Source organism: Passer domesticus, chromosome 3 (assembly GCF_036417665.1).
Source record: "Passer domesticus isolate bPasDom1 chromosome 3, bPasDom1.hap1, whole genome shotgun sequence".
In the NCBI taxonomy this organism is placed as follows: Eukaryota; Metazoa; Chordata; class Aves; order Passeriformes; family Passeridae; genus Passer; species Passer domesticus.
In genome coordinates, this window is record NC_087476.1 from 70,570,836 (window position 1) to 70,596,090 (window position 25,255).

Genomic DNA, 25,255 nt, shown 5'->3' on the forward strand with positions numbered 1-25,255 from the left:
CCACACACCACAACCACACTGACTTCCCATCCCTCCTAGATACTGTCATGGATCCAGAGCTGCACATTGGTGGGAGCTAGAACATCCGGAGGACTGTTTGCTACACACTTATCCCTTCCTTACATAAGCTCACATCTTGCTCCTGACCATGGAAAGAGACCAAATGCTGGGCTAGACAAATATTTAACGCAATCCAGAACTCCTGGTCTTATGCAACTCCTCTGACATAAGCACCCAGCTAGGGAGGTTCTGCAGTGCTGACATTAAAGCTACAAACCACCCCCATCCCTGGAGTTACCTACTTAGAAAGTAACTAATTTCAACCTCCAGCATGTCTCCAGCACCCACACAAAGTGCCACTGGTGGACCTTGGGAAGAAATTTTGGGAAGAGAATATATTCATTAAGGGACAACATGGCTGTTACTCAGCTCCAAAATCAAAACTCGAGTGGGTTTTTCCATTTTCTTTTCTCCAACACAATGAGTATCCTGCTGGTCCTTTCCCTTGAAATAACAGTAAAACAAGCTTATATTTAATGACTGACAGACAACAAGAAGATGGCAAATGTCAGCTGGAGCACAGGAATAATGCTATTAATGGGATATATGCCTGGAACAATTGACAACAGGAGAGTGGGGACAGAACCCAGGCAATTTTTATGTGTACAAATAATTTGCTTGCATTTCTAACTCTCTCCTGACTTTTTTGAGCACCGTTGCTTTATGAGCCACGCTCTCCATCTGGGTTTACATGCACCTGCTTCCCAGTTTGCCTCTAGGTAAGGGACACACTTTATACTGAGGTTCTTGCATGATAATCTTTCTCCTTCTGATCTGGATTCCAGTTTCAACTCATCATATATGCTGGCTTCATGTGAAGATGTAAAAGCTATATGAAATGAAGGCCATTATTTTCAGCATTTTTTGAGATTTCTCAAATATTGGAGCAGTTGTTTCATAAGGACAGGATAAATGCTATGTCGCTATTTTTTATTTGCTATAATCAGTGAGCATGTGAAACAAAACCAAACTTACCTTGGACTGCTTTTTTTTTTTTTTTTTTTTTTTTTTTTTTTTTTTTTTTTTTTAAAGGAATAACCAGCACAATACTAAGCCACAATTAATATCAAGGTTAGGTACAACACTGGCATTAATAGAGCCTCCTTGAGCTGAAGAAGGCTAACTAAAGGATGCACAGACGTAGACAGGATTTCACATGTCACTAAAGAAAATACTCCCACTTCATAGTGCAGGCAGACAAAAGCCAGACTTTTTATTTGAGTTTAAAATAACAAATATTCACCTACAATCACAGTATACTGCTTAGTTTATCGCTTCTGCTTTGAATCCTGTGCTTTCATTTCACGTGTCTACATTTTGCATTTGTGTACACGCTGCAAAAGTAACTTTGTACATAATTTAACATTTGTGCATATCCTTTAGAGCTTAATATTACATGGAAATTGAAAGAAATTTTGTATTTTAAGATACCGAAAACAACCAATAAAGTTCCACAGAAAAAAATAATATAAATGTTTCTTATAGTACAGTACTCATAATTTTATGTCAGTGTCATTTTAATGCCATAGTTTTCAAATATTGACTGTATAAAGAGGAGACTAGGGGAAAAATTATCTAAAATGCCTTTCCTAAGTCTGTTAGACTCTGGTGATTTATGATATATGTACAGTATATAAATATATTTATGTATATATGTACATATATATAGGTTAACATTCATTATAAATAGAACTCTGTTAACCTAAGCAGTAGAAAAATAGCCACTTTCCTGGGAACATGCAAACACAATATGCTCTCACCTAGTCTATAAAACTCAAAACAACCAAAACCTTTAGCTCTGACTTTCTACAAATATAAATTTCAATTGAAGACTTTCAGCTGATTTAACCATAAAGTAAGTTTTTCCAGTAAAGATATAAAAAATTGTTTGATGCTAGCTATAATTAAGCTCAAACACAGTATATTTTGGGTTATTTACTTTCAAGTATTTTTCCCACGTGCGCTAAATCTAGACACGCTGCATTTGTTTTCTTTTACAGTGAATTATTATTCAGCTCTAAACACTAAAAGCCAAATTACAGGCAATCTGGCATGCTTGCACTGCAGGTAAAAGGCTCTCCTCTACACTGTTCCTATGTGGGAGGCTGTCCTATTATGGCTATTTGTGCTCCAGATCTTTTGTTCATTGCAAAGCATTATCAAGATTCCCCTATCATAAGATTCTTAAGGCCAGAAGAGAAAATATTACAACCACTTAAATCTCATCTCATGCTCACTGAAATTCACTCTGAGGTCCCTGCATTCAGCACAGTGACTGGCAGCTGGACTAAAACACCTCTGCTGTAACAGTCAAAGAGGTTCCAGCTTCAGAAGTTGAGCAAGATCTTGACTTTTTAGTGACTTTTCCCAAGGGGAAAAAAATTCGGTTCCATCTGAACCAAATGTGACATTTTTCCTTTTTTCTTGCCATACGAAAAACTGAAAAATTGTTTTGCCCTGAAACATTCCCTTCTCCTCCAAAGTGTTCCAAGTACCAGTTAGAAAAGCAAGAGAAGAAACAGGAGCTATGTTCAAAGGTGATGCTGCTTCTGTTCCTCCGTGTACCCACCAGCTCAGCAGAGCACACACTGGGCTGGACTGTGGGAGGAACAGCACAGAGTCCTTCTGCTGAGCAGATTTCAACCATCTATTAGCAGAATGCCACAAGCACATGACTGTGCCAGTCATGTGTGGCATATGCTGACTCGTTTTCATTCCATTCCACGCAGCTAATACCCACTCCTGCCCATTTCAGAAGACTAAAATGCATCTATCGTCCCTACCATCTCACCTCATCCAGAGATCTGAATTGCTTTTGCTAACTCTCAGAAAAATATTTCATACAAAAAGCAAACAGCACGGAAGACCCAAGGCACATTCTCTTCAGGACAACATTTTTCTGGTGATTGGAGGACCTTTTAAGGAAGTAGGAAATTAAGATGTAAATGGCATGGGCAAAGGAGGGATTGCAGTCTTATTTTTTCCTTCCTAGAATAATTGTTTACACCTGCAAGTTACTGGGTAATAGAGGGATGACCTAGATATTCCCCCCTCCACCAGATCTAGAGATATTGCTCTGAAAATATTTTCTAGATTAAGATGCTAGCTACTGGATTAAAACTGTGACTATGAAAAGTGCACATCCCAAAATCTGCTGTCAACCAGTTGCTCATTGAGTTGCATGCCCCCAGCTGCAAGACGGGGTATGCAACTCAATGAGCTGGATGTAGGTGAAGGCCTAGTCTCCTAAAGATGTTCAATGAAGTTGCTTGTGCAAGCCTTTCTCTCTGGCATCTCCGAATGCGGTACACCTAAATCCTTATCCCTCAACCAAAATGGCCTTATGTTCCCAGCCACATCTTGTATTTATTCCCTCTTCCCAGGGTGGCTCCCACATTTTTCCCAAAGGTCTTTTCTATGTCAGAAGTGATGAATTCTTGTTAAAGTAGCACAGTCTTCCAGCTTTTATAATTTGAGAAAAAAATATGAGGCTTTCTATTTTTTATGGTAAGTAGCATAAATGCACCAGAACACCGGTATGGATACCTGTGTATTAATTGTTTAGAGAGCTGTCATTGGAAGTTGGGGACTGGGAATTCACAAAAGGCTCGTTTGCCTTCTGATCGTCCTTCATGGAGGCTGCTTGGTCTGAGATGGAAGAGAAGGAGAGCTGGTCATGTTCCATTATATGGACTTGGTCCTCTTCCTTGTCCTTCTTCACATAAAACAACTTCCTAAACTTTTTGAGTTCATGGAGTTCACAGAAAGTCTCAAGAACCACCAACATTGCAATAAGGCCCATCAACAGATAACCTGAGTGAAAAAAAAAAATTAAAAATTAATTATTAGCAAACCAGGTAGAGCTGGACCAGTTTCAAGCCTGTGACTTTTCTCACCCCTGTCATCTCTGACCAGTATGTTAGTTTTCTTTATGGCATAATTTCAGAGCTTTGAACTGTGATATCCATGTGTTCTTTTTCATTTATTAATTCTACAACTAGAAGACCCCACATAAACAGAAAAAGTAATACTAGTGGCTTCAAATCTGTTAGCACTGTGCAAGAAAAAAAACATATAAAGGTGTTAAAAAAACCATAATAATAAAAATTTACCACATGCATACTCCCCTACTTACTTTTGACTTTCATGATTAAGTGCCCTTCAAAAGATTTTGATCAAAAGATGGAAAACAAACTTTTACCACAATATCCTATATATCAAAAGCAGAAGTAAAAATATGGAAGCTAATTATGGTCACTGGTTATTTGTATCAGTTTAGCAGGACAAATCACTTACTACTTCATGAAAACTTTGGAATTATTTTCCTCTAAAATTACTAGACATACAACACCCTGAAATACCTGGAAAAACAAAGCAACCAGGAATGTGTACAAACCCAATAAAACCGAAATGAAAAATTATTGTAAAATTATTCCTGGAATTTGAAAAACCTGACGCAGTTACTACATCTTTTGGGCGCATTTGCAATGTTTTACTAAGGTACATGGTTTACGGAAAACCTCGAAGTCTTATATAAAATGTATTACAAATTATTTTAGCCATGTACTGACAGACTTCTTTTTAGAGGTAATAGTCAGCTCTCATAGACTGAGACTTTTGGAAATGGAGGTCTCTATGACCAACAGTACGCTGTGCTCTTTATTTAATATATATTCTCCGAACATAAATGTGTATAGTTTAAAGGAAAATATTTAAATGAATATTTATTAATCTCAGTTTTTCACTAGATCCCTACTTCTGATCATTACAATTCAATGAGGAGCATGACTACTTATTTCTTTTATCATTTCAATGAAGTAAATGAAGCAGAAGCTAAGTGCATAACCATTAGCAGAATGCACTTGTCCAAGAGCTGCACATTAAGTGTGCTGAAAAATCAACACAGATTAATGATTATAATTTCCATATGGTCACTGTTCTGTTACCTAAAGGCATAAATATCTCACCTGTAGTTACAGATTATTCACTGGCAGGAACACTCCTTTTCCTTCCAGGAGTACCATTAATCAATTTTTAATACTGAATACTCATCTAAATCAGCACTACAGCTAAAATTTATTAATTGTTTTTAAACTTTATATCATAGCATCGGAGGAGAGCTATGCATTAACACAAGGAAGAAGTGACAAAGCTCTATCAATTGAAAAGCATCTGTAAATCTGCACTGAGAATTTGTCATTAAACCTGAAACTCAGTCCAGCTGATTGCTACTTGATTTAGAATGGGACTTGTGTTCTTCTAAAAATTCTTGAAAAGCCTGTAGTACTCATTAAGCATTTTCTGATGTAGAAGTCTAAAATATCTTACAGAAAATTTACGTTCAGGAGAAAACATTTTATTTGGTTCCTTGAATTGCTCACATGAAAGGAAAAATAATAATTTAAAAGTTATAACATTAAAATCTACTGAAATTAGATATTCTAAGGTCGTAACTTTGCCTAAAAGTTACTTTTTCCTTTTAGTATTTTCTTTAGTATTTCCTGCAATTTACTTCCTAATTGTTGTACAGCTTGAACAAGCTTTAATCTGAGCTATAATGTTTTCTTCAGATTTTAAATTTTCAGTAAAGCAAGCCTGTAACAAGGCCTTTGCCATGCGTGACTTTCCATTCACTTCACCACTTAGCATCCCCAAATCAACTCTGTAGATCAGCAGGTTAATTAAAAGCTACCATTCATAAGATAAACATGACAGGGAGAAGAGGAAATCTGCAACAGCAACAGGCCTGGTAGGATAATAACACAAAGTGTTCTATTGCTAGTTCAAGGCCGTGTTTCAAAGAATGAAACAACCTCTCTTCAGGTAAAACACAAAACCAAGTTAACACACTCTCTGCCTACACTATGACTGCTGGATCATGCACAGAAGCACAGTCGAATGCAGTCCAGACTAAGAAATGAACCTGACAGGAAAGGTTTGCTTTGGGTGTTTACATCTTTTAACTGATACCGCTGATGACACAAAGACTGCTCAGGTTGAAGCTGTATGAGAAACTGCCATGTTTCAAAACACTGCTGCTGGAAAATATTGTCCTCAGAATACCAAAATAAAGGTAATTTTCTTCTAAAAATCTTCACTTGATTAAAATCACTGATCACTATGATTTCTGCTGTGTCAAATATAATGAAATAATTTAAATTTAGCGTTCATGGTCTTGCTTTTCTACCATATCTCAGTTGACTTGTCCGACTTTGACAGCTGGTATGTAGCAGTGCCAGCCTCAGCTACCTTCTGTTACAACTGGAGTCAGAAACTTTGCTATTCCGCCTCGTTTTCCAGGGCTTCTTTATTCATTTCTGTCCACCTGTCATCTAACCTTATGGGATGGCCTTAGGTTACATGGATCATCTTGGCTCTGCGATGCACTGAAATGTTAGCCCAAGACGCTCTTAACCATTTTCATAACAGTTACATGAGGGGGTTTTTTTCTACTATTAATAAGAGAGTAAATATCTGTGGTTAGAATAATGGAATTTTAGTTTTAGCTTTTTCTTCCTTAACTAAGAAAACTGACCTTACTTAACAGTTCCCTCTTTACAGGGCTACCTAAATTAATGGCCAGTTTGCTAGCTGACAAATTATCATTATTCACAGAATGGAGTGGAGAAGTCTGATTGTCAGTTTGATGTTGATTGATTTTTTTTTAATGTAAAATGCCTTTTACCTAGCTGGTTAGTTTGATACTTACATGTAATCCCAATTTTATACAGCTCTCGGAATTTTTGATTGTAGCCTTCTCCTGGCACATAGTCTCCGAGGCCAATGGTGCTCAGGGAAATGAAACAAAAATAAAAAGACTCCAAAAAATTCCAGTCATCTTCCAGAACAGAAAATATTGCTGCTGGGATTAAAAAGAAGCAGGAGACAGTGACGAAGCCGAGGACCATAGCATGGATGATTGCAACGACCTGCTTGGAGAAGCCCCAGCGGATGTGGAAGTAGAGCACGGGGCGCCTGGTGACGTAGACGATGATGCGCTGCACCACGGCCGTCAGGAACAGCAGCGTGAACGGGATCCCGATGACCGAGTAGATGATGCAGAAGGCCTTTCCCCCATCAGATAAAGGCACTGTGTGTCCATAACCTGTAACAAAGCACAGAAGGCATGGGTTGAGGCAAAGTCAGACAGCTGCCAGTCTGATATCGGCTGTATTGAGTGAGAGAAATAAGCTGCATAACCAGTAATTCTGCTATTCTGCTATTCTTGACAAATGCTGTTCAAAGGTCTGTTTTAAGCAGGCAGACAAAACTCAATACTAGCCACCAGCAAGTGAACCCAAATATTTTTATATTTCAAAATTGTGAACATCATTGTATAAATGCTTGTTTCAGAGAAGGAAGAAAGGCCTAGTCAGGAGTGGAAACTTATGCCAGAAAATTTGTATTTGATTCTGGGTTTTCCTGCTGAACTTTTAATTTAGTTTTACCAAGGGATGTAACTTTTCTACCTACCTTGTAAACTGGAATAATACATACTTCAGAAAAATGTTCCTGCACCTACAGTAGTAACACACTCAAACATCTATTGTGAAAATCAATTAAATTACATAGAAGTACTATAATCAACATTCACAGCTATCTAATACCATGCCTCCACAGATCATAATCCATCAAAAGGTATCTAAAAGTAGAACAAACATTTTTCACAGCAAAACTCCATGGATCTAGCCCCTGTGGCTAGATTTTTGCCTCACCATCAGGTGGATGACTAGTGCTGCATTCAGAGTACAGGAATGGATCCCCTGGTGTAGGGGCTGATGACAGCCAGCAATCCCAGTGTCACAAACCTGTACAACTCTACTCAGTGCAAGTGGCTATGCTGCCAAAGCACACTCTGACAGACAGCATTTGGCTCTAAATGTAAGTCATCATCACAGAGGGAACAGTAAATCCAACATAAACCAGGAATGCTTTCTTCTGTTTGCCAACCAAGAAAAGGAGAAAAAAAAAAGAAAAGAAAAGAAGAGTATTTTGTTTTCATTGCAGCTAAGAAAAGGAAATCTCTTGAAATTTAGTCCGGGCAGCCTTTACACTGATATCAAACCGAGCAAGTGCAGAAAGCCCTACCAGTTCTGCAGCCCCAGATCAGCCAGCTCATTTGGGTTATATTACTGCTGTATAGCAAGGCATTTTCCAGAGCTACTGCAACTAGCTATCTTGAGCAGTCCAGGCAGAACACACAGTGAATTCAGGGTTATGCTGCTTCTGATTTCTGAACTGCACTCTGCACCACCCCAGTCTGCCCAGTGCAGCACTAGACTGGGCAGACGTTCCATGAGGCCTCCTGGGAACTCTGCCTGCTCTCCTGTGAAACTGGCTGTCCTGCAAGGCCCTTCAAGTTTTATATGAACAAAAGAGATTTCTTCTCTACTTTGATGGATTTAATAATAGAATCATTGCTTTTTAACTTTTCTAGAGGAGTAAATAAAAAATAACATTTCCTTTTCTTAAGACACATAAAGACATTTCCAGACAATGAGAGACAGGCAAAATGCCTTATCACTACGAAGTTCAAAGTCATGTAGAAGAAACACATGAGGTGTAATTTCTCTGTGTTAGCCAACCCAACAGGAAATTTCAGTTGTACTTGCATTTTAATGATATTATGAATAACTTACCCAAGCTCAGTCTTTTGAGCCCTGATAAATTGTATTAATTAATGGCTTTTTTTCCTGCTCACCTTCTGTTTGCTTTATCTGCTTTGAGATAAGAGGATCAGAACTGCACAGAGCAGTTCAATCCGATTTATGAAATTGTAGGGAAGTGTTCTACTGTGCCTAATAATGCTGGAGGTTTGACTGGCATTTCTGACGCTTTCTTGGCCCTGTCTATCAGAAGGCTTGGATCTTACATCCACCAGGGCATATCCCATCACTTAATGTTTGAAACTATGACCGAGCACGATTTTATCCACACTCATTTTTGTGTGACGCTTTACTGCCCAGCTGCCATGGGGCTCTTCCATCATCCTTACTGCCTTAATTAATGTTGTATATTTAGTAAACTTAGTTGCTTCCCTCTTCCAGGTCATTTAGGAATAAGCCCAACACAGTTCTACAAGGAACTGTGACAATGCCAGTCCTTCAAGAACTAACCATTTCTCCTACTCTGTCTGCTACCTTTACATATCTCAGGCTACAGCAAGTGGGGAAGAAAAGGATTCCTATTTTTGCCCAGTATGCAACTGCTTTTATGTAACTTTTCTTGACAATCTTAAGTGTCCAGAAAATTGCCTATAAGCTTAGTTATTACTGTACAAAAGTCATTAAAACACCCCAAACCAACACAGATAAATTTTAAAAGAGAGGAAATTAGAGATCTAATGCCCAAGATACTCCATTGTCTGCTTTCAGACACTTGTGCTCTATTGCCTCCCATCTCTGCTCTTGCATCTGTTTGTACTTTGTACTGTATCCTCTTCAGGGAGGTGTGTGTGCCCATTCACCTTTTTCAGTGGAAACCACCATGATCAGGAGCATTACAGTTGCAATCCTAAGGTATTGTTTTTGCTATGAGAACAGGATGCTCACCAAAAGGGCACTACTTATGAAGGTATTTTTTATTCTATCAAGGGCACTTGCTATGGGTGACTAGAATTAAATCATCAATGCAGTCTGTCTGATAACTGCATTACTGATTATGAAGAAAACAAGATTTATTGAATGCTATAGTTTCATATTGTATAATGAAAATATCAGATAACAGATAATCATCCATTTAAAAACACTGCCCATTGAAAAATCAAACTCTCAGATAACCTGGCCAAGCACTGCTACTCTCAGTGAGATACTGCTACTCTCACACTAGAGATAAAGGATATCACTCAAAAAAAAAAAAAAGCATCCAAGACCAGCAGAATTTGCCAAATGAACTAAGACCAATGTATTGGTTCATCTAGCTCAATGTCTTGAGATGGACCATGCTGGATTGATTACATAAAGAATAAAACTTACAAGATGTTGACAGTTGAGTTTCAGTTCTGTTCACATGTGGGGATTTTTTCCTTAAAAGTCTCTTATGGCTTGGAGGATTTCTACTATTATACACTTATAGAAATATTGAAAATGTCTTTATCAGTTCTGATGTAATTCTGAAGATTGTCACAAAAGTGAAAACATACATACAAATATTTATTTTTAGAAATAATTTAAAATACTGATATCTTTTTACAATTACTTTGGTGCTGAGTTATACACGTCAATGATGTATTCAAGTAAAACTTTCCTCTTGCTGTATTTCAAGTTAGTCTTCTGCTCTTACATCTTTCTAAAAAGGCTCAATCATGACTTTTCTACACTTCTCAGTATGCTGTATCCCTCTTGTGCAAGCTCCTCTTTCAGTTATTTTGTCTTCTGTCTTAACTGTGACTAATTGCTCCCGTTAGATCACTCAGTAGCTAAACACATAGAATTGGCCATTATAGTCCAGGTAAGATGAATTTTCTCCCTCCATTTTTATATACCATCAGACTCTGTTTTCCAGAGTCTCTAGGTTGCTTCCAACAATGTCCAATTCATAACAGGCTGTGTCAAACCCAGTGCTGCCTTTGAGCATTTCACTTCTGCCCTCTGTTAGCTTGGCACTTGTTGGCAGTGGGTGTTTTTCCCTTTCATCCTTCTCAGACACTGCTTTGACCAATCTAAGCAGTTGTGTATCATCACTGCTTTGTCTCTTTATAGTTCAGTCTCTCCTGTAACTCATTAATGAGCTCTTCTCTGTGTTAAGAGGCAGTGGCTGCATCACAGATCTTCCAGGACCCCAGACTGAGCATTTAGTGCCAGAGTGCAGAGGTGCTATGGTTCCATTTTGTAATAACCCAGCCTAGACTTCCACACTAATCCCCAGATGATGCCCCAAAGGGTGGATGTTTAAATGGTGGAGATGGATCTGACATCAACTGAGGCAAGTAACAAGCAAACACAACTGCTACAGCCCTCAGAAAGCTTCCCCCAGCCAGCCTTTCCCAGGCCAGGTGGATGAAGCCTGGCAGGTGTGTACAGACTGCAGCACTGCCTCTCTCTTCCACTGCCCTTTCATAGTTTAGAGGCACTATTCCTTCTAAGACATGTTTTGTCAAGTCACAACTCCCTCTGGCCCCAAGTGACCTGCTGCAACACTACCAGCCCTGTGGAGCACCCTGAGATTCTCAGGGCACAGAGAGGGTTATGTTCAGCACATCCAGCGTCCTCCCCAACACACCCATTCAGATGGCAGAATCACACCACACAGCATAACACAGCAAGTGTGCTCATCCCTTTGCTGGTCTGACTCAATGTCCTTGAAGAGAAGTCAGACCTTTAAGTCAGCTCATAATCTCAAAATACCCCAATAAATTAAGTGCATCATGTACTATGTATTTTGGAGTTATGCAAAAATCTTTAATTCATCCCAAGCATAACATGACTCACTGGAGTATGATGAAGATGGTCAATGATAATATTTACATAATTTCTAGACTTTCATTTTATAAGCCTTTGACATTTTCCACTGTGTTTAACAGTGAAATACATCTTCATAACTGGTCAATTATCTTCCAAGATGAAAAGGAAATGTCAGGTGATGGTAGATCTGTGTGGTAAGAGAAATCATCTTGGCTACTGCTATGCTTTTCCTTATAATAGCATAATCTGAGACTAGTTTTATCAAGAAAGATGTATTTAATTTTTAAACTTATTGTGCTACCAAAATCAAAACACTTTGGAAAAGTTCCCTAGCACCGTTTTCCTAAACAAATCAGAGAACTTGGATTTCTAGCCAGGCTGAAATATGCCACCCTATATTGCAGAAATGAGGAGAGAAAATTCCACTGTGACAGGCATTTTTAAGCAGAGGAAATCCATTTGGAAATTACATTTTGCTATCTCCTCAGTTGAGTTAATAAAACTGATTTAGTTTTAGTGCATTAGAAGAGGGAAGAGGAAGAGGTGTGGTAAACCAAAATTTATGAAATAATCAGAGGGGAGGCAAGGGGAGGGGAGGGGAGGATGAGGTTTGTTTGAAACCTAGTCAATTTCACTAATAAAAGCTTACTATGCAGCCATCAAAGACTTGCACAGGCACAACTGGAGACATGATGAAGGGTGTGGCAGAAACCTCTTAAACCAGTTTTGCCACTGAAGAAAAGAGTCATTAGGTTCATTCTCACACAGCACAAGTAAACATGATTTAAAAGTGATTTAGACTTCAGTCTGAGGTGATTTAGTGAGGCGCTGATCCAGCTCTCTTCAATAATATCATACCCCTCAAACCTCACTAGAATAAAAGTAGTAAAACAATATTTAAATTAATGTAACCATGAAGATTACATCTTCTTCACAGCAATATCTCACCTAATCACTTCTCAGAATAGAACTGTTTTGTTTTGCCAATTTCTAGAGTCAAGGGACTTCTTCCAAAAGTACAAACCAAGCAACCAAAACTCCAAAGAGATTCCAACACACTGATTTACATTCATCTCCTATGTGGTTTTGATTCCTTCTGAGGCTGTTCTCTGCTGCCACTAGTTATCAAAGCCAAAGACTGCTAATTCCTCAATGTCCTGCTGCTAGGTTTGGACCATGGAATAAACTGTGTCCATATAATCAATTCACAAATGTCACCTGCTGCACCAAGAAAAGCTGAAATGGCTTTTAACACAGTCAGTTTAGTAATAAATACTAACTACTAAATAAATACTCATATGAACAATTTGGCTGACTGTCAGAAATATCTGAACCAAAGAAACAAGGCATGGACATATTTGCTTCTATGGTCAAAGACAGTTTCAAAACCAATTTCTACCAGAACAGCTTATGTCAGAACATTTTTATCTTGCAAGGCATTCCAAATCTGCTTTGTCTGTTCCTGCACAAGAAGCTATATTTCACCTGCAGACATTTCAAAGAAACTGCATCCACAGATGTTGGGAAAGGGGGATGCTAACGAATCAAACTGGGGAAAATGTTTATATGAGGACAAGGGATACTTTCACACTTTATTCATATTTTTATGAAGAACAGCTTGCTCTACAGTCTTATGTTTGGTATTGTTTAAACTTCCTTTGGATTTGTACCAGTGCTAGCAAACCACTGATATTCACTTCCTGTTCTCATACATCTTGTGTCAGCTTAAATAACTGGTCTGAAAACGGGTTTACTGCATATGGACATGCAACATATCCTCATTCAGAAATCATGGTGATCAGTAATAATTTTAAAAAATCCAAAACATTATGCTGGAAGCAAAAGTAGTAATGCTTCTAAATTTCCTACTGAGTATGTTCTTAGTTGTCTGAAAAGCCTTCCTGCAATAAGCCCATGCCACCTCTGACTTCCTGGGGAGCCCTACAACAAAGCTTCTCATTGACCAGGACCTTTGAACAGAGTGGCACTTCTGGTGGAAAATAATTATCCATGCAAAAATACATCAAAAATTTAGCAAATAATTTGTGTATATATGAGTTTTAAATAAATGTATTAAGCCCATTGAATTTAACATATAAATATTTAAAACTAAATTAAAACTAATGTGAAAGTATTTTATGTATCCTGTAATAATTTGGTTATTTAATACTTATTGTGCTACCAAAGCAGAATGAAAGTATTTCCTTGCCCTCAAAATGTCCAGCTTCAGTAAAAAAATACTAGTCAGTCAGTGAACATGAATTGAAAAGTGGAAAACAATGATCTGGCAGGGGCAGTGTGCAACACAGCAGCATCCATATGCCACCTGCAGTATCACTCCCTAACCTACTACTCTTTCAGGTATTCATATACTCTGGTGAGTTTCTCCACAAAACCTCTCTTCTCCAGGCTCAGCAGTCCCAGTCTCTCCCAACCCTCACAGGAGAGATGCTCCAGTCCCTGTATTCCTTAGTAGCTCTTGGATGGACTCTCCAGTAGCTCCATGGTTTATTTTGCACTGGGGGGGCAGAACTGGAGCCAGCCCTTCAGGAGTGGCCTCACAGTGCTGAGTAGAGGGGAAGGATCATCTCCCTCAGGCTGCTGGCAGCACTCCTGGTGCAGCCCAGGATCACATCAGCCCTCTCCGCCATCTGTGCATGCTGCTGGCTCACCTGCCTCCATTAATTATGCAATGAAAACCTGAAAGTGCTTTAAGTCTTTTCAAATGAGTCAAACAAGTATGACCAGAATAAAGCCATACATTATGTATCTACTAATTTTCTTAACTAGAGAAAAATTACTGAACCATTTATTTACAACAAGAAGCCCTGTATATTTTTTGCTATTGTAAGACCATTTACATTCTTCTAGAGAGCTGCATGCTGTCATTTCAATCAGCAAGAGAAAATCTGCAGACAGTGCAGGAGGATTCCTGGACACTACATATTTATAGATGGTAATTTACTATTCAAAACATGATCATTTTTGATACTCTTCACATACCAGCAAGGCAGCAGGAGAAATTGCAAGATGCCACAATAAAGAAAATGTTTTTGTGTTAGGCTTGCAAGCAAAACTTTAAAACATGAAAATATTTTGGTTGCAATAGGAGCTTAGATCTTGTATCTGAATATCATGAAAAAAGTAGTATTTGATCATATTACTTAAGAGATCAGATACCTGCCAATTCCTGCCCAAAATCAATTATTTTGACCAATGGAATGCAAAGTATAGGCACAGCAAAAAAAAATAAAGGAAGAAAAAAAATTGCATGGTCATCTTGTTTACATTAGTATTATAGCCCAGTAAGTGTTGGTGCATAGTGCAGAATACTTGGTAGCATGTACCTAAATGCAAGATTATATTTAGGGAACCCAGGGTTTACTTCAGATTTGCTCTATTCTTTTCACAAAGACTGTAAGCCCAGTAAAAGCTGAGGCACTCTTTACTGCTTCAGGTTGTTTAATTAGAAAGAAGTCCAGTCTACATGCTCCAAAACTGTTCCACAAGCATGAACCAAAGCAGGAAGTCAAAATGATCTGTAGTGCACTCTTGATCTGAACCCAAGCAAAGGGCCGAGAAACAGGCAGACTTCAGCTGTCTTCAAAATGTGAAGTTGAATTCAGTCCTTCCCTAGCATCAGCTCCTCCACTGGTACTCCGCAGCAGAGCTGTGCCAGACTAGCTTAATTTCACAGCTCCCCATACTTCCCTGATGGGCTCCAGATTTTTGAGAGGAAAGACTTTCACTTATTTTTTCTGAATTTCCTTCATAGCTCAATAAGATGAACAACAACAGTATTAAAGGTCTGTGAGGCTACCTGAACCCCAGGTCACTTGATAATGCTCAAGGACGCTCTATTAATTGAAGGGAAACTAAATACAACTCTGAGCCAAACCAAATGAATGCTAGTATCTCCTGATTCTCCTTTCCTGTCATCAGAAAGACCATCCATGTCTCTCACACCTACAGCCTGATGGGAATTGCAAATGGCAGGAAGCAGTATCATTTTGTCCATTTACACTCACTGGTGTTTTAGACAGTATTTGCCCACAGCAAGTAAGTGAAACATCACAACCCTACAGCAGTGATGCTAATGATGAAGTGATTCCCATATCAGCAGTTAAGATGTGGAGGATGTGTAAAAGGAAGTACTTGTTACTAGAGCAGCACAACAGCAAATGGAATCCACTGCACAGGAACCAAATGCAGACATAAGATTAAGTGCAGAAATCAGTATCTGCCCCCCACATCTGAGATTATTACTATGAGTGTTTGGTGCACTATTATCTCTTCTCAACAAAAGTATCAGAGGGAAACACAGCTCAAAAGACAGTAACTTTAACTGGAAAATGACAGCACTCTTTCCTGCCACCACCCGACACTGGGCCTTGCTCATCCTGCCTGGATAGATTACGTATGACCAAAACAAGTATCAGCTACCCAGGGAACTGTTACACCCATCCAGTAGAGCCTGCATGAAAACACACATTCCTTGCCACCAGAAAGATGCCTACCATGTGTGAGACAGGGCTCCAGGTAATACACATTTACCATTCCAGGGCTAGTAAATATGCCTGTTGCCTGCAGGAACATGTTCCCTGCAGGAAGAGCTTGTGCTCTCCAGGCACTCAGACAGCAGGCAAAGCTTTCCCATTTCCCCTGCAAGAGAAGATTTTTTTCAAACCCTGCCTTTCAGCTACACGGCTCCTATCAGACTGCCTGTTGAGAAACTCCTCTTTGTCGGGACATGCTAAACTTCCAGCCTGCCATGCAGTCAGTGTGGGCTGGTCCCATACTCCCACAGTGCCCTCCCAACTTCAGTCATGTTTTCTGCATGTGTCATTAAAGATGTCCTGTCCTCTGTGCGCTTCACAGTGCTCCAGGGCAGGAAGACTAAATGTGAGTGACTTCAGCAGACAGAGATCTGCTAAACCTCTGTGCCAAAGCATTCAGGCCTTGCTTCTATTACAGAGGACAGTCAAGAGGTATGCATGAATTTCTGGGTTTGCCATTTGGGTTTGTGGGGTTTTTTTGTGGGTTTTTTTGGGGTTTTTTTAAGCTAACAGAACTTTTTCTTTAAAGCTCAAAGTCTTTATACTGGAAATTGGTTCCTCTTAGTGTCATCCTGGATTTAAGATCCTATAAGAGTTTAGCTCCAGTCCAACCAGGATCCATCTGGTGTTGGGCTATTTTTCCCCCACAGAACTCTCAATAGCAGCAAATTTCTAGAAATACCTATCCAAAACACAAACATCACATCTTTAGATCTGCCTCTAGCAAAAATTTAGCATAAACAAACAAACTCTTTGTTTCACCCATTATTTTCTGTAATCTCAGGTTCATTTTCCAATGGAGAAAGAAGTAAAAATTACAAAAGTCTGTTGAATAAAACTCAACCAACAGGTCAAAAGCAAGGTGAGACTTCCGGAGGGCTCCTCTGAGAATGCAGCCAGGAGAATTCCAATTATTCTTTTATTGGTTTACTTGCCTGCTAGGCAACAGATGGTCAAAAATCTGTTATCAAAGTAAGGGCTCCAACAGACTACTTTATTATTAAGGTTTCCTAATAGAACAAACTACTTAAGTCTCAGAAACTTAAATTTCCTAAAAGAGAAATGTGAGTGAGTTTTATTATGAAAGTTTAACTTGTAGTCCTCTGAAACATTAGGAAACAAGATGAGCTTTTTGCACTGGAATGTTCAGTAATGTGTATACAGCAGCACTGCCATAATAATGGATTTCTAAGCCACTGATCACCAAGACTAAAAAGCAGTAAAAGAAACAAGTTCTTTAAAAACCTTCCTAACAACTTCAATACCAACTTCAAGGTATTGAAAGAGGTTGTTGTGGTTTAATCCCAGGTGGCAACTAAGTACTATACAGCTCACTTCTCCCTCATGGTGGGGGGGATAATTAGGAATAAAAAGTAAAACTTATGGGTTGAGATAATAAATTTTAGCAATTGAAACAAAGCCAAACACAGTAATAATTATAATAATAATGATATGAAGAATGAAAGGAATAAAAGCCAAGACAGAGAAAAGAAGCACACACAATTTCTCATCACCTGCTGGCTGATGTCCATGCCATCCCCAAGCAGCAACTGGCCTCTACCAGCCAACTTTCCCCAGTTCATACACTGGGCATGATGTTCTGCAGTATGGAATATCCGTTTGGACAGTTTAGGTCAGGTGCCCTGGCCATGAGCCCTCACAGCTTCTTGTGCACCTGCTCCCTGGCAGATCATGGGAAACTGAAAAGTCCTTAACTTGGGGTAAGCACTACTGAGCAGCAGCTAAGCTTTCAGTGTGTTATCAACCTTATTCTCATAGGCAGTACAGAACAGAGCACTGTAGCAGCTACTAAGAAGAAAATGAACTTTATCCCACCTGAAATCAGGTGCAAGCCCTTTTACAGTTCTTCCTTATTGTAGCATGGCAACCCCCAGCCAGGGAATAACATGCCATGACTCCCAATGATTTCAGAAGGCTGAAAAAATGCTTTATTAAGCTATACTATATTATACTACATACTATACTAAAACAATACTCTATCCTACTAAGAAAACCCCATGACCCTTACCAGACAGTCACGACACAGCTTTGACGTAAACTGGTCAATCAATCCAAACAACCATCACCAGAGTCCAATTAACAAATCACTTTTGGTAAACAATCTCCATAACACATTCCACATGTGTCTAACCACAGATGCAGCAAGTAGAGATGAGAATTGTTTTCTTCTTTGTATGAGCTTTCTCACAGACTCTCCCCAGGAGAAATCCTGGTAAGGTTGTGCATGCTGCTCTGTGTGAAGAGACCTGTCGCCACACTTCCTGAGGTTCACAACCTGAAATATTCAAAGTAGGGAAAAAACCTTAATATGGACAATGTTTTGCAGAGAGAAAATGTCATTATTGATTAGACTTAGTCAGTAGCTTGTCCATGATATTGACCTTGTCATTTCTCATGTTAATTCAGTAAAAACACATGTTGAGGAATTTCATCTTAACTGTAGCATAGAAGTGATATATCTCACACAACAGATTTTACACATCCAGATTTTATCTGTAATTCCAGAAGTCTGCACCTATAGAAAAATTCCTTTTAGCAGCTAAGACACATTTAGCATCCAACTGGCAGTGAAGCTCAGAGGACACACTTTCTTAAGAGACAGAAGATGGATCTTTCTTTTTAAAGAAAAGGTCTGGAACCACAGATTCATTCTATGCTGCAACTCTGTCTTTCCACAGCCCCTCTAATTTTCATGTAACAGGTGGTTTTCCAGTTCTCTCAATTACTTCAGCTTTCTACCACTTGAAAGACCTTGTGTATGCATGGTGTACCACAGGGATGCGCCAGGTGCTACTGCTGAATCCAGCACCTGTGCACTGTAGTGCTCTGCTTGAAGCCTGGTACAGTTCACTAGAAAAGAGATTTCTGAAAATTTATAATTCACACCTGTTACCATCCCAAATGCAGCCTGGGATGTGTCAAAAGCTTTGAATGTGTTGCAGTGGCACTTACTGCAGTGTTTTAATCACATATCCAGTTACTGAAGAATACCTATCTAGTCTTGCAAACTTAATTTTTTGCACTGAAATGAGCCATGTTTTTTCTTCCTACCATATGGAAATAAAAAGAAACAACCAGCTGCAAATTAGTAGGCTTTCCACCTCCACTTTGAAACAAAGATTGCTTTATTGCACCATCAGAAATTACAGAGCATGAAAACAGTGAAGGGAACTTGTATTGTGGGCAGTAAGGAATTATCACACAACATTAAAAAATTAGGCCATTTCACGCTGTGGAGTTAAAATTGAATCTGTAAGCAGCATCTCTGCATTAGAATGCAACCTCACGTAGAAGTAAGTGTTATCTACTAGATGCAGCAGGGGAATAGGAATATTTACTTCTAATCTTGTTATTGATTTGACATCTGGAACTCAGGGAAATTACAAGCATCAACTCCCTTGTTTGGCAGAGAAAGACACATAGTCCTTGCCTATTTTTGTAAGATATTTCAATATTTCATATATAAGTCAGTCAGTCACCATAATGTATTTGAATGTGGATAAATCCTATTACTATCTTCTGTTTCAATAGCTATTTCTCAGAAACATAAATATTTTAACAACACATAAAGCCAAACAGAAGCAAAACAATTTAACACAAATAGGAAAAAATCACTAAAGCAACTAACAAAACCACACAGAACTGAAGTTCATCATGCTCCACTTTCACACAAACACGTTCCATCTGGAATAATAAAGATAAATTACAAGACAATATTTATATAAGGACCAAAGCGAGATACTTTTACAGATGAGATGGCTTATTCAAAACTCTAAATCACAGTCCTAAATATGATGCTTGACAATACTCTCACATCTGAATACAGTCTAGCTGAATATATTCACCATTTCTAGTTCAAAATAGAACACAAATTTGCAAAACTCAATGGGGAAATACTTCAGCTGTTGTGAGAACTAGTTTACTGAAACATAAACAGGTTTTATAGATACACTAGTCCTATTCAATTACTCACATGTTTAAGACATCCCTCATAGCAAACAATAATTGTGGGAAACATAAATTTGATTAGTTACACTGGAATAAGGACAAACAGGATAATCACAGGTCTAGGGCCTATCACTAAAGAAGGGGAAAGGAAAAGAACAGTGGTTGTACATATGTTCACAAGCAGATAAAATGTAGAAGTTTCTGCTTATCTAGAAGTTATTTAGAAATAAACAGGAATGTAGCATTTAGAAAGGTAAACTACATACACAAGACATTTAGCCAGCTATGTAAAGACACAGACAGAGCAACTTAAACACTCTGTGGTTTTCAAAATCTGTATTGTCTGTTTAGACTAATGGCAATTTGTTTTAAAACAATGCACTTCACTTTGCTACAAAAATTTCTCTTGGTGGGATAGTTGATGATTCCAAAAATTCTTACAACTATAGGATGACTTTCCTATATATGTAGAAATACAAAATTCTAACTTCTAAGGGCCAGAATAAGATAGGTGTGCATATAATGAAAGCAGGCAACATTAAATTGAGTATGACAAAAAGTATGACAATTCATCAAAAAATACTCCAGTTGCCCAATCACAACTCTGGACTCACGAAGTCAGTGAAAAACCATCAACACTGACTAAAGATGTCATTTCCTTAAATCCAGCAAGGCAGCACAGATATCAGAAATGCTTAGCCACCATCCATGCTGAACGTTTCATGTTCAGCACTCTCCTGCCAGCACTTGCATTTGCAAACAGTGACCAACATGGAAAAGGTTGGACTGACACAACCTGTGACTGTGTAAGGAAATCACTATGCTGTACATGGCATCTCTCAGACCTCAGCAAAAAGGGGAGAGTAATGTAAAATTATTGGTAATTCCAAAAGAAAGGCCTAGCACAGAAGAGCCTGAGCAGCAATGAATAAACGGATAGTTAACACATCTTTACAAGGGACAGATTTCTTTACAAGTGTCTGGTCCTATGAATGCATCAAGTTTCTTGTAATTGTCAATGATAAGAATTTGTAAACTGGGTACAATGGTATGACGGCATTACTTCCTTACTAACTCCAAAGACAATGCAATTTACCACATAACAGTAGTTACCCAGCAGGAAAAAATTAAGTTCCCCTGAAGATATGTGGACCTGAAATACACCAGAGAGAAATATTTTAATGATGGCATCTGAATTAACAAAAAAGGAGTCCAGTTAAAATTCTTTCAGCTTTGCTAGCTGATATTTTAATCCTGTGTGAAATAATGCTCCTTTACAAGGGACAGCCAGCAATTGTCAGATACATTATCAGTACAGGAAACACTTTCTCAGATTACCAGCTCTTTTCTTATATCTGTTGTTGATTTGGCTGTGCTTTTTTGATTCTTTCTGTGCTTCTACCACGCAGCTACATCAAATGCCTAACTAATCCCAGAGTAACTGCTAGGAAAAAGGTTGCTGTTGGATCTGCCCCCTCTTCTATTGGTGGCAATTTGCTCAAATATAGTAACTCAGAACAAACTAATCCAGCAGGAAGGGAATATGTTTCTTCCAGTCTGATAAAGTGACTTGGCCTACTGTTGTGGTCCTGTTGGCAAGAGACCTAGCACAGGGATGGACTCTAGCATGAGAATCAGGGATCCAAGACATCTTCCTACCACTGGCAAAGCTGTTAGGTAGGCTCAGCCCATTTTATTTTACAGCACCCTGAGCAAACCCTTTGCTAGGTAAAGAGAGGCATCCAGCATGCTAAAGCAGAACAAATTCTCCCACCTTCTCACAAAGGCCACTCAGGCATTTGATCAGTTATGTGGGTGGCATTATCTGCTGTGTAGGGTGTTTTCTACACAAAGTACACAACTGAACAATTCCCTAGAAGGGAGAGGCAATATTTCTGGATTCTCCACTGAAGTAAAGATACAGAAATGTGCATTGCAGACTTTGATGTGGCTTCTGTAAAACTCTATTCAAGTAGCTGTGATTTCCCGTGAAAAGAACATCAAATGCAAGAAAATAAAAACCTGCTGAAGTGCATCCACAGGATGGGAAATCAGCTTACTGTATGGGAACACAGCCTAGCAGCAGAAATGGACAACTGCAAGACAAAACACACAGGTTCCTAATTCTTGACCATACTAATGGCTCATATGTGGTCTTTCACTATTGTTTTTCCTTTGTCTTAGCTTATCCTTTAGCAAAATACATACAGAAATGTCACTGTGATTTCTCAAGATGCAGAACATAACATCAGTACACTAATCAGCAAAACAGTTTCTGGCATGCACATGCTTCAAGATCCACTGATAAAACATTATTCAGAAATGTGAAAGATTATCACCATCTTCCTCGTGACATCTAAGGACATGGTGTAATGCAAGGCTAAAACCAGGAGCTCAAACTTCTGTTTGACATGTTGAGAGAGATTCCATCTTTTGCTTTGATTGCGATTCATAGCTAACAATAACTCCTAGGATAAATGACATTTTCCTCAAAGCAGCATACAAAATACTCTCAGGTGGCAGCTAGAAAACTGACCTGAGGTGGCCTCACTGACTACATAGAGCTGCCCTAAAAGACACAACTGAAAATCAAAGAGTATCTTTCCACTATAGATAGACAGAATGTAAATACATAACAACTATAATAAAAAACTGTGGCCTAATCTAAGGCCTGAGATTAGTCTTGGATTTAGATTTTTTTACTTATCAACATGAATTGTTGATTCACACAGTGCTGCACCCTGTAGTGTTCACAGTTCCTTGGATATCCCCAACCAGAGCTGCAGCAGTGGACCAGGAGCCAGGTTGGAGTCCTGGATTTCTCAACAACGCGTAAATGCACAGAGGTAAATTAAACAATCCTACATTAGAAAAATTCCTAAGTAATAATTGTTCAAATAATTTACAGCATTTTGCATTAATTTCTGTGCACCACTTAGAGTTTACCGTAGCTGGCATTTTCAAATAGTAACAATAATACTTCTTTGAGCCCTGTCTGTTTTTGCTATACTGCTCAGTCAGCATCACAACACTAACCAAAACAGAGCCATGGAAATCACTGCTCATCGAACTGTTAAGTTGGAAAAACTCTCCAAGATCACCAAGTCCAACCCTCAACCTATATAACATATATAAATAAGTAACAAGCGCTGCTGTGAAGTGTTTAAAATTTAATTGCCCATTAGTAAATCATACAGCCCAGATCTTCCACAACTCTACAAGAGATGGAAGTTCTTTGGTTTGTTTTAGAGTTTTCTCATTTCCTTTAGGCTGTAGGCTTCAAAGGAAAAGGTCTAGGCAATTCTTGTATAGCATACAGCTGGGAAAATAGCTATTTTGAATAACATACAAAGCAGGGATTCCAAGGCCCTCCCATATTAATGTTAAGTACAATGATCAATTTTTTAGGTTCTTTTCCCCTTTCTGTGGAGGGAGATGTATGAACTACTACAATGAAGTCCCCAAGAGTTACACATCCAAACTATTTAATTTTTAGCAGATCTCTGGATATGTTGCTACTTTCTGAACATGAGGAGGATTTTTCCACTTTAAAGCCACATACAGTAGAGTCTCAGCCTATCTGGGAAGAGGTGAAATCAGATTTTTGCCTTGTGTTTGCACTTGGTGACTCTGAAGTAATATCTCATTTTCAAACTATATTGTAAACAAAAGAGGATACCTACTCTAACTTGCCTCTGGACTTTGGCACTAGTACTGCATGTTGCAATGTCTGAGGCTGCCAGTCACATTTTAAAAGCTCGACTGAGCAAAATAGGTGTTCATAGTGTGCCACATAGTTTTAAAATATCAAAGAAACTAGAAGACCAAGTGTCACATAAGAAAAAATTCAATAAGGACTTTAAAATAAAATCATACTTAAGTCCCATTCCAGTCAGTGCTGCAACATTTGAGATTATCTGAAGGGTTACTTTTGCCTCTCAATGCTGAGAAATCTTCTCATACTTGGAAATAATTATAGTTTTAGAATGCATTTCATAGAATCATAGAATGGGTTGGTTGGAAGGGACCTTAAAGGTCATCTTGCTCCAACCCCCCCTGCCATGGGAAGGACACCTTTCCAAGGTTGCTCAGGGCCCCATCCAAACCTGGCCCTGAACTTTTCCAGGGATGGGCCATCTATAACTAGATTCCTCTCTCATTCTGCTCATTGGAAAAAAAACAAACCCATGAACAATGATGCATCTTAACTTTATCATTTCAATATCTAATTCTGGTTAGTCTCTTTTTTTACCTGAAACCAACTTATATGTCTAGTCTTAGAAACCTTCTGTGAAGAAGCTACTGTTGAAGAATTTAAGGTTATTCAGCTGAGTCAATTTAAACAGTGTTTAAATCACTGAAAGACACAGAAGGAGATACTACAAGCAGAATGAAATTCAGAGATACATTTTAACCTTTTCATTTGAGTTATTTTAAGCATATTCAGAAAAAAATACTCAGTATATCAGACACCAAATGCATGAGGAGCAAAATATATGACAAAGCCCCATTCTCACAGTACCAATAATCTCAAAAGCTGCATTTGCAATTATATTAAATTACGCTTGAAAACATTCTGTGCAGAGATTCTGGTCACACCAAAAGTTTTCAATTTGTAGTAGAGGACAGCAGAAAGCCTCTGCTTGCTGTTATCATAACAGTCTGGACTCACAATTTGCAGGACAAAGAATTCTGCTGTGAAGTTTCTAGCACTAAATAGCATGCGACTTTGTCAGAGGGCACAGACTCAATTTCTCACGCACAAGCAAAGGGTACTTTGAAGACTACTGGGCCAGCTTGTTCCGCTGGCAAAACCTGTTTCCCAGCACAGCCTGCAACTGGCATTTCCCTGGTTCCTCAAAGATGATGTGACAACTTCCAAAGCTGCTGAGTGGCAACAGTGACTGGCACAGAATCAATTTAGAGTACAGACCATGGTAATACTTGGGAAGCATCAGCTAGTAAATATTTGGAGTCTGATGACAGCTGGTATACCACTTGGATTCATATGTGCTTTTCCTACAAGGACGCTGGTACATTCTGTTTTCAGAGATGAATGAGTATCTTTTCCTTTCCAAGGGAAAGGAAATCCATATGTTCTTCCAAGAGGCACTTGGATACTTTTGTGAAGCACAGCCACTTGAAAAGCTTTGCTCCATTGATTCCTTTCAGTCCTGCTCTTAACCAGAACCACATTGCTGTTTTGACCTCATAAGAAACAATCTGTTTAAGGTTTAGGCGGGGTTCTTCTGTGAAAAAGACAACTGG

At 38.7% G+C, this 25,255-nt stretch overlaps 1 protein-coding gene across 1 annotated transcript in view; it reads right to left on the minus strand.

The window, feature by feature from the left end:
* Positions 1-1,241: 1,241 nt before the first annotated feature.
* KCNK1 (potassium two pore domain channel subfamily K member 1) overlaps positions 1,242-25,255 on the minus strand; it is a 31,732-nt gene continuing 7,718 nt past the window's right edge. The window contains exons 2-3 of the mRNA XM_064413823.1: positions 6,770-7,165; positions 1,242-3,873 (exon numbers count right to left, since the gene is read on the minus strand). Of these exons, the coding sequence (XP_064269893.1) occupies positions 3,614-3,873; positions 6,770-7,165 (656 nt within the window). The 3' untranslated portion in view covers positions 1,242-3,613. The remainder of the gene's footprint in view (positions 3,874-6,769; positions 7,166-25,255) is intronic.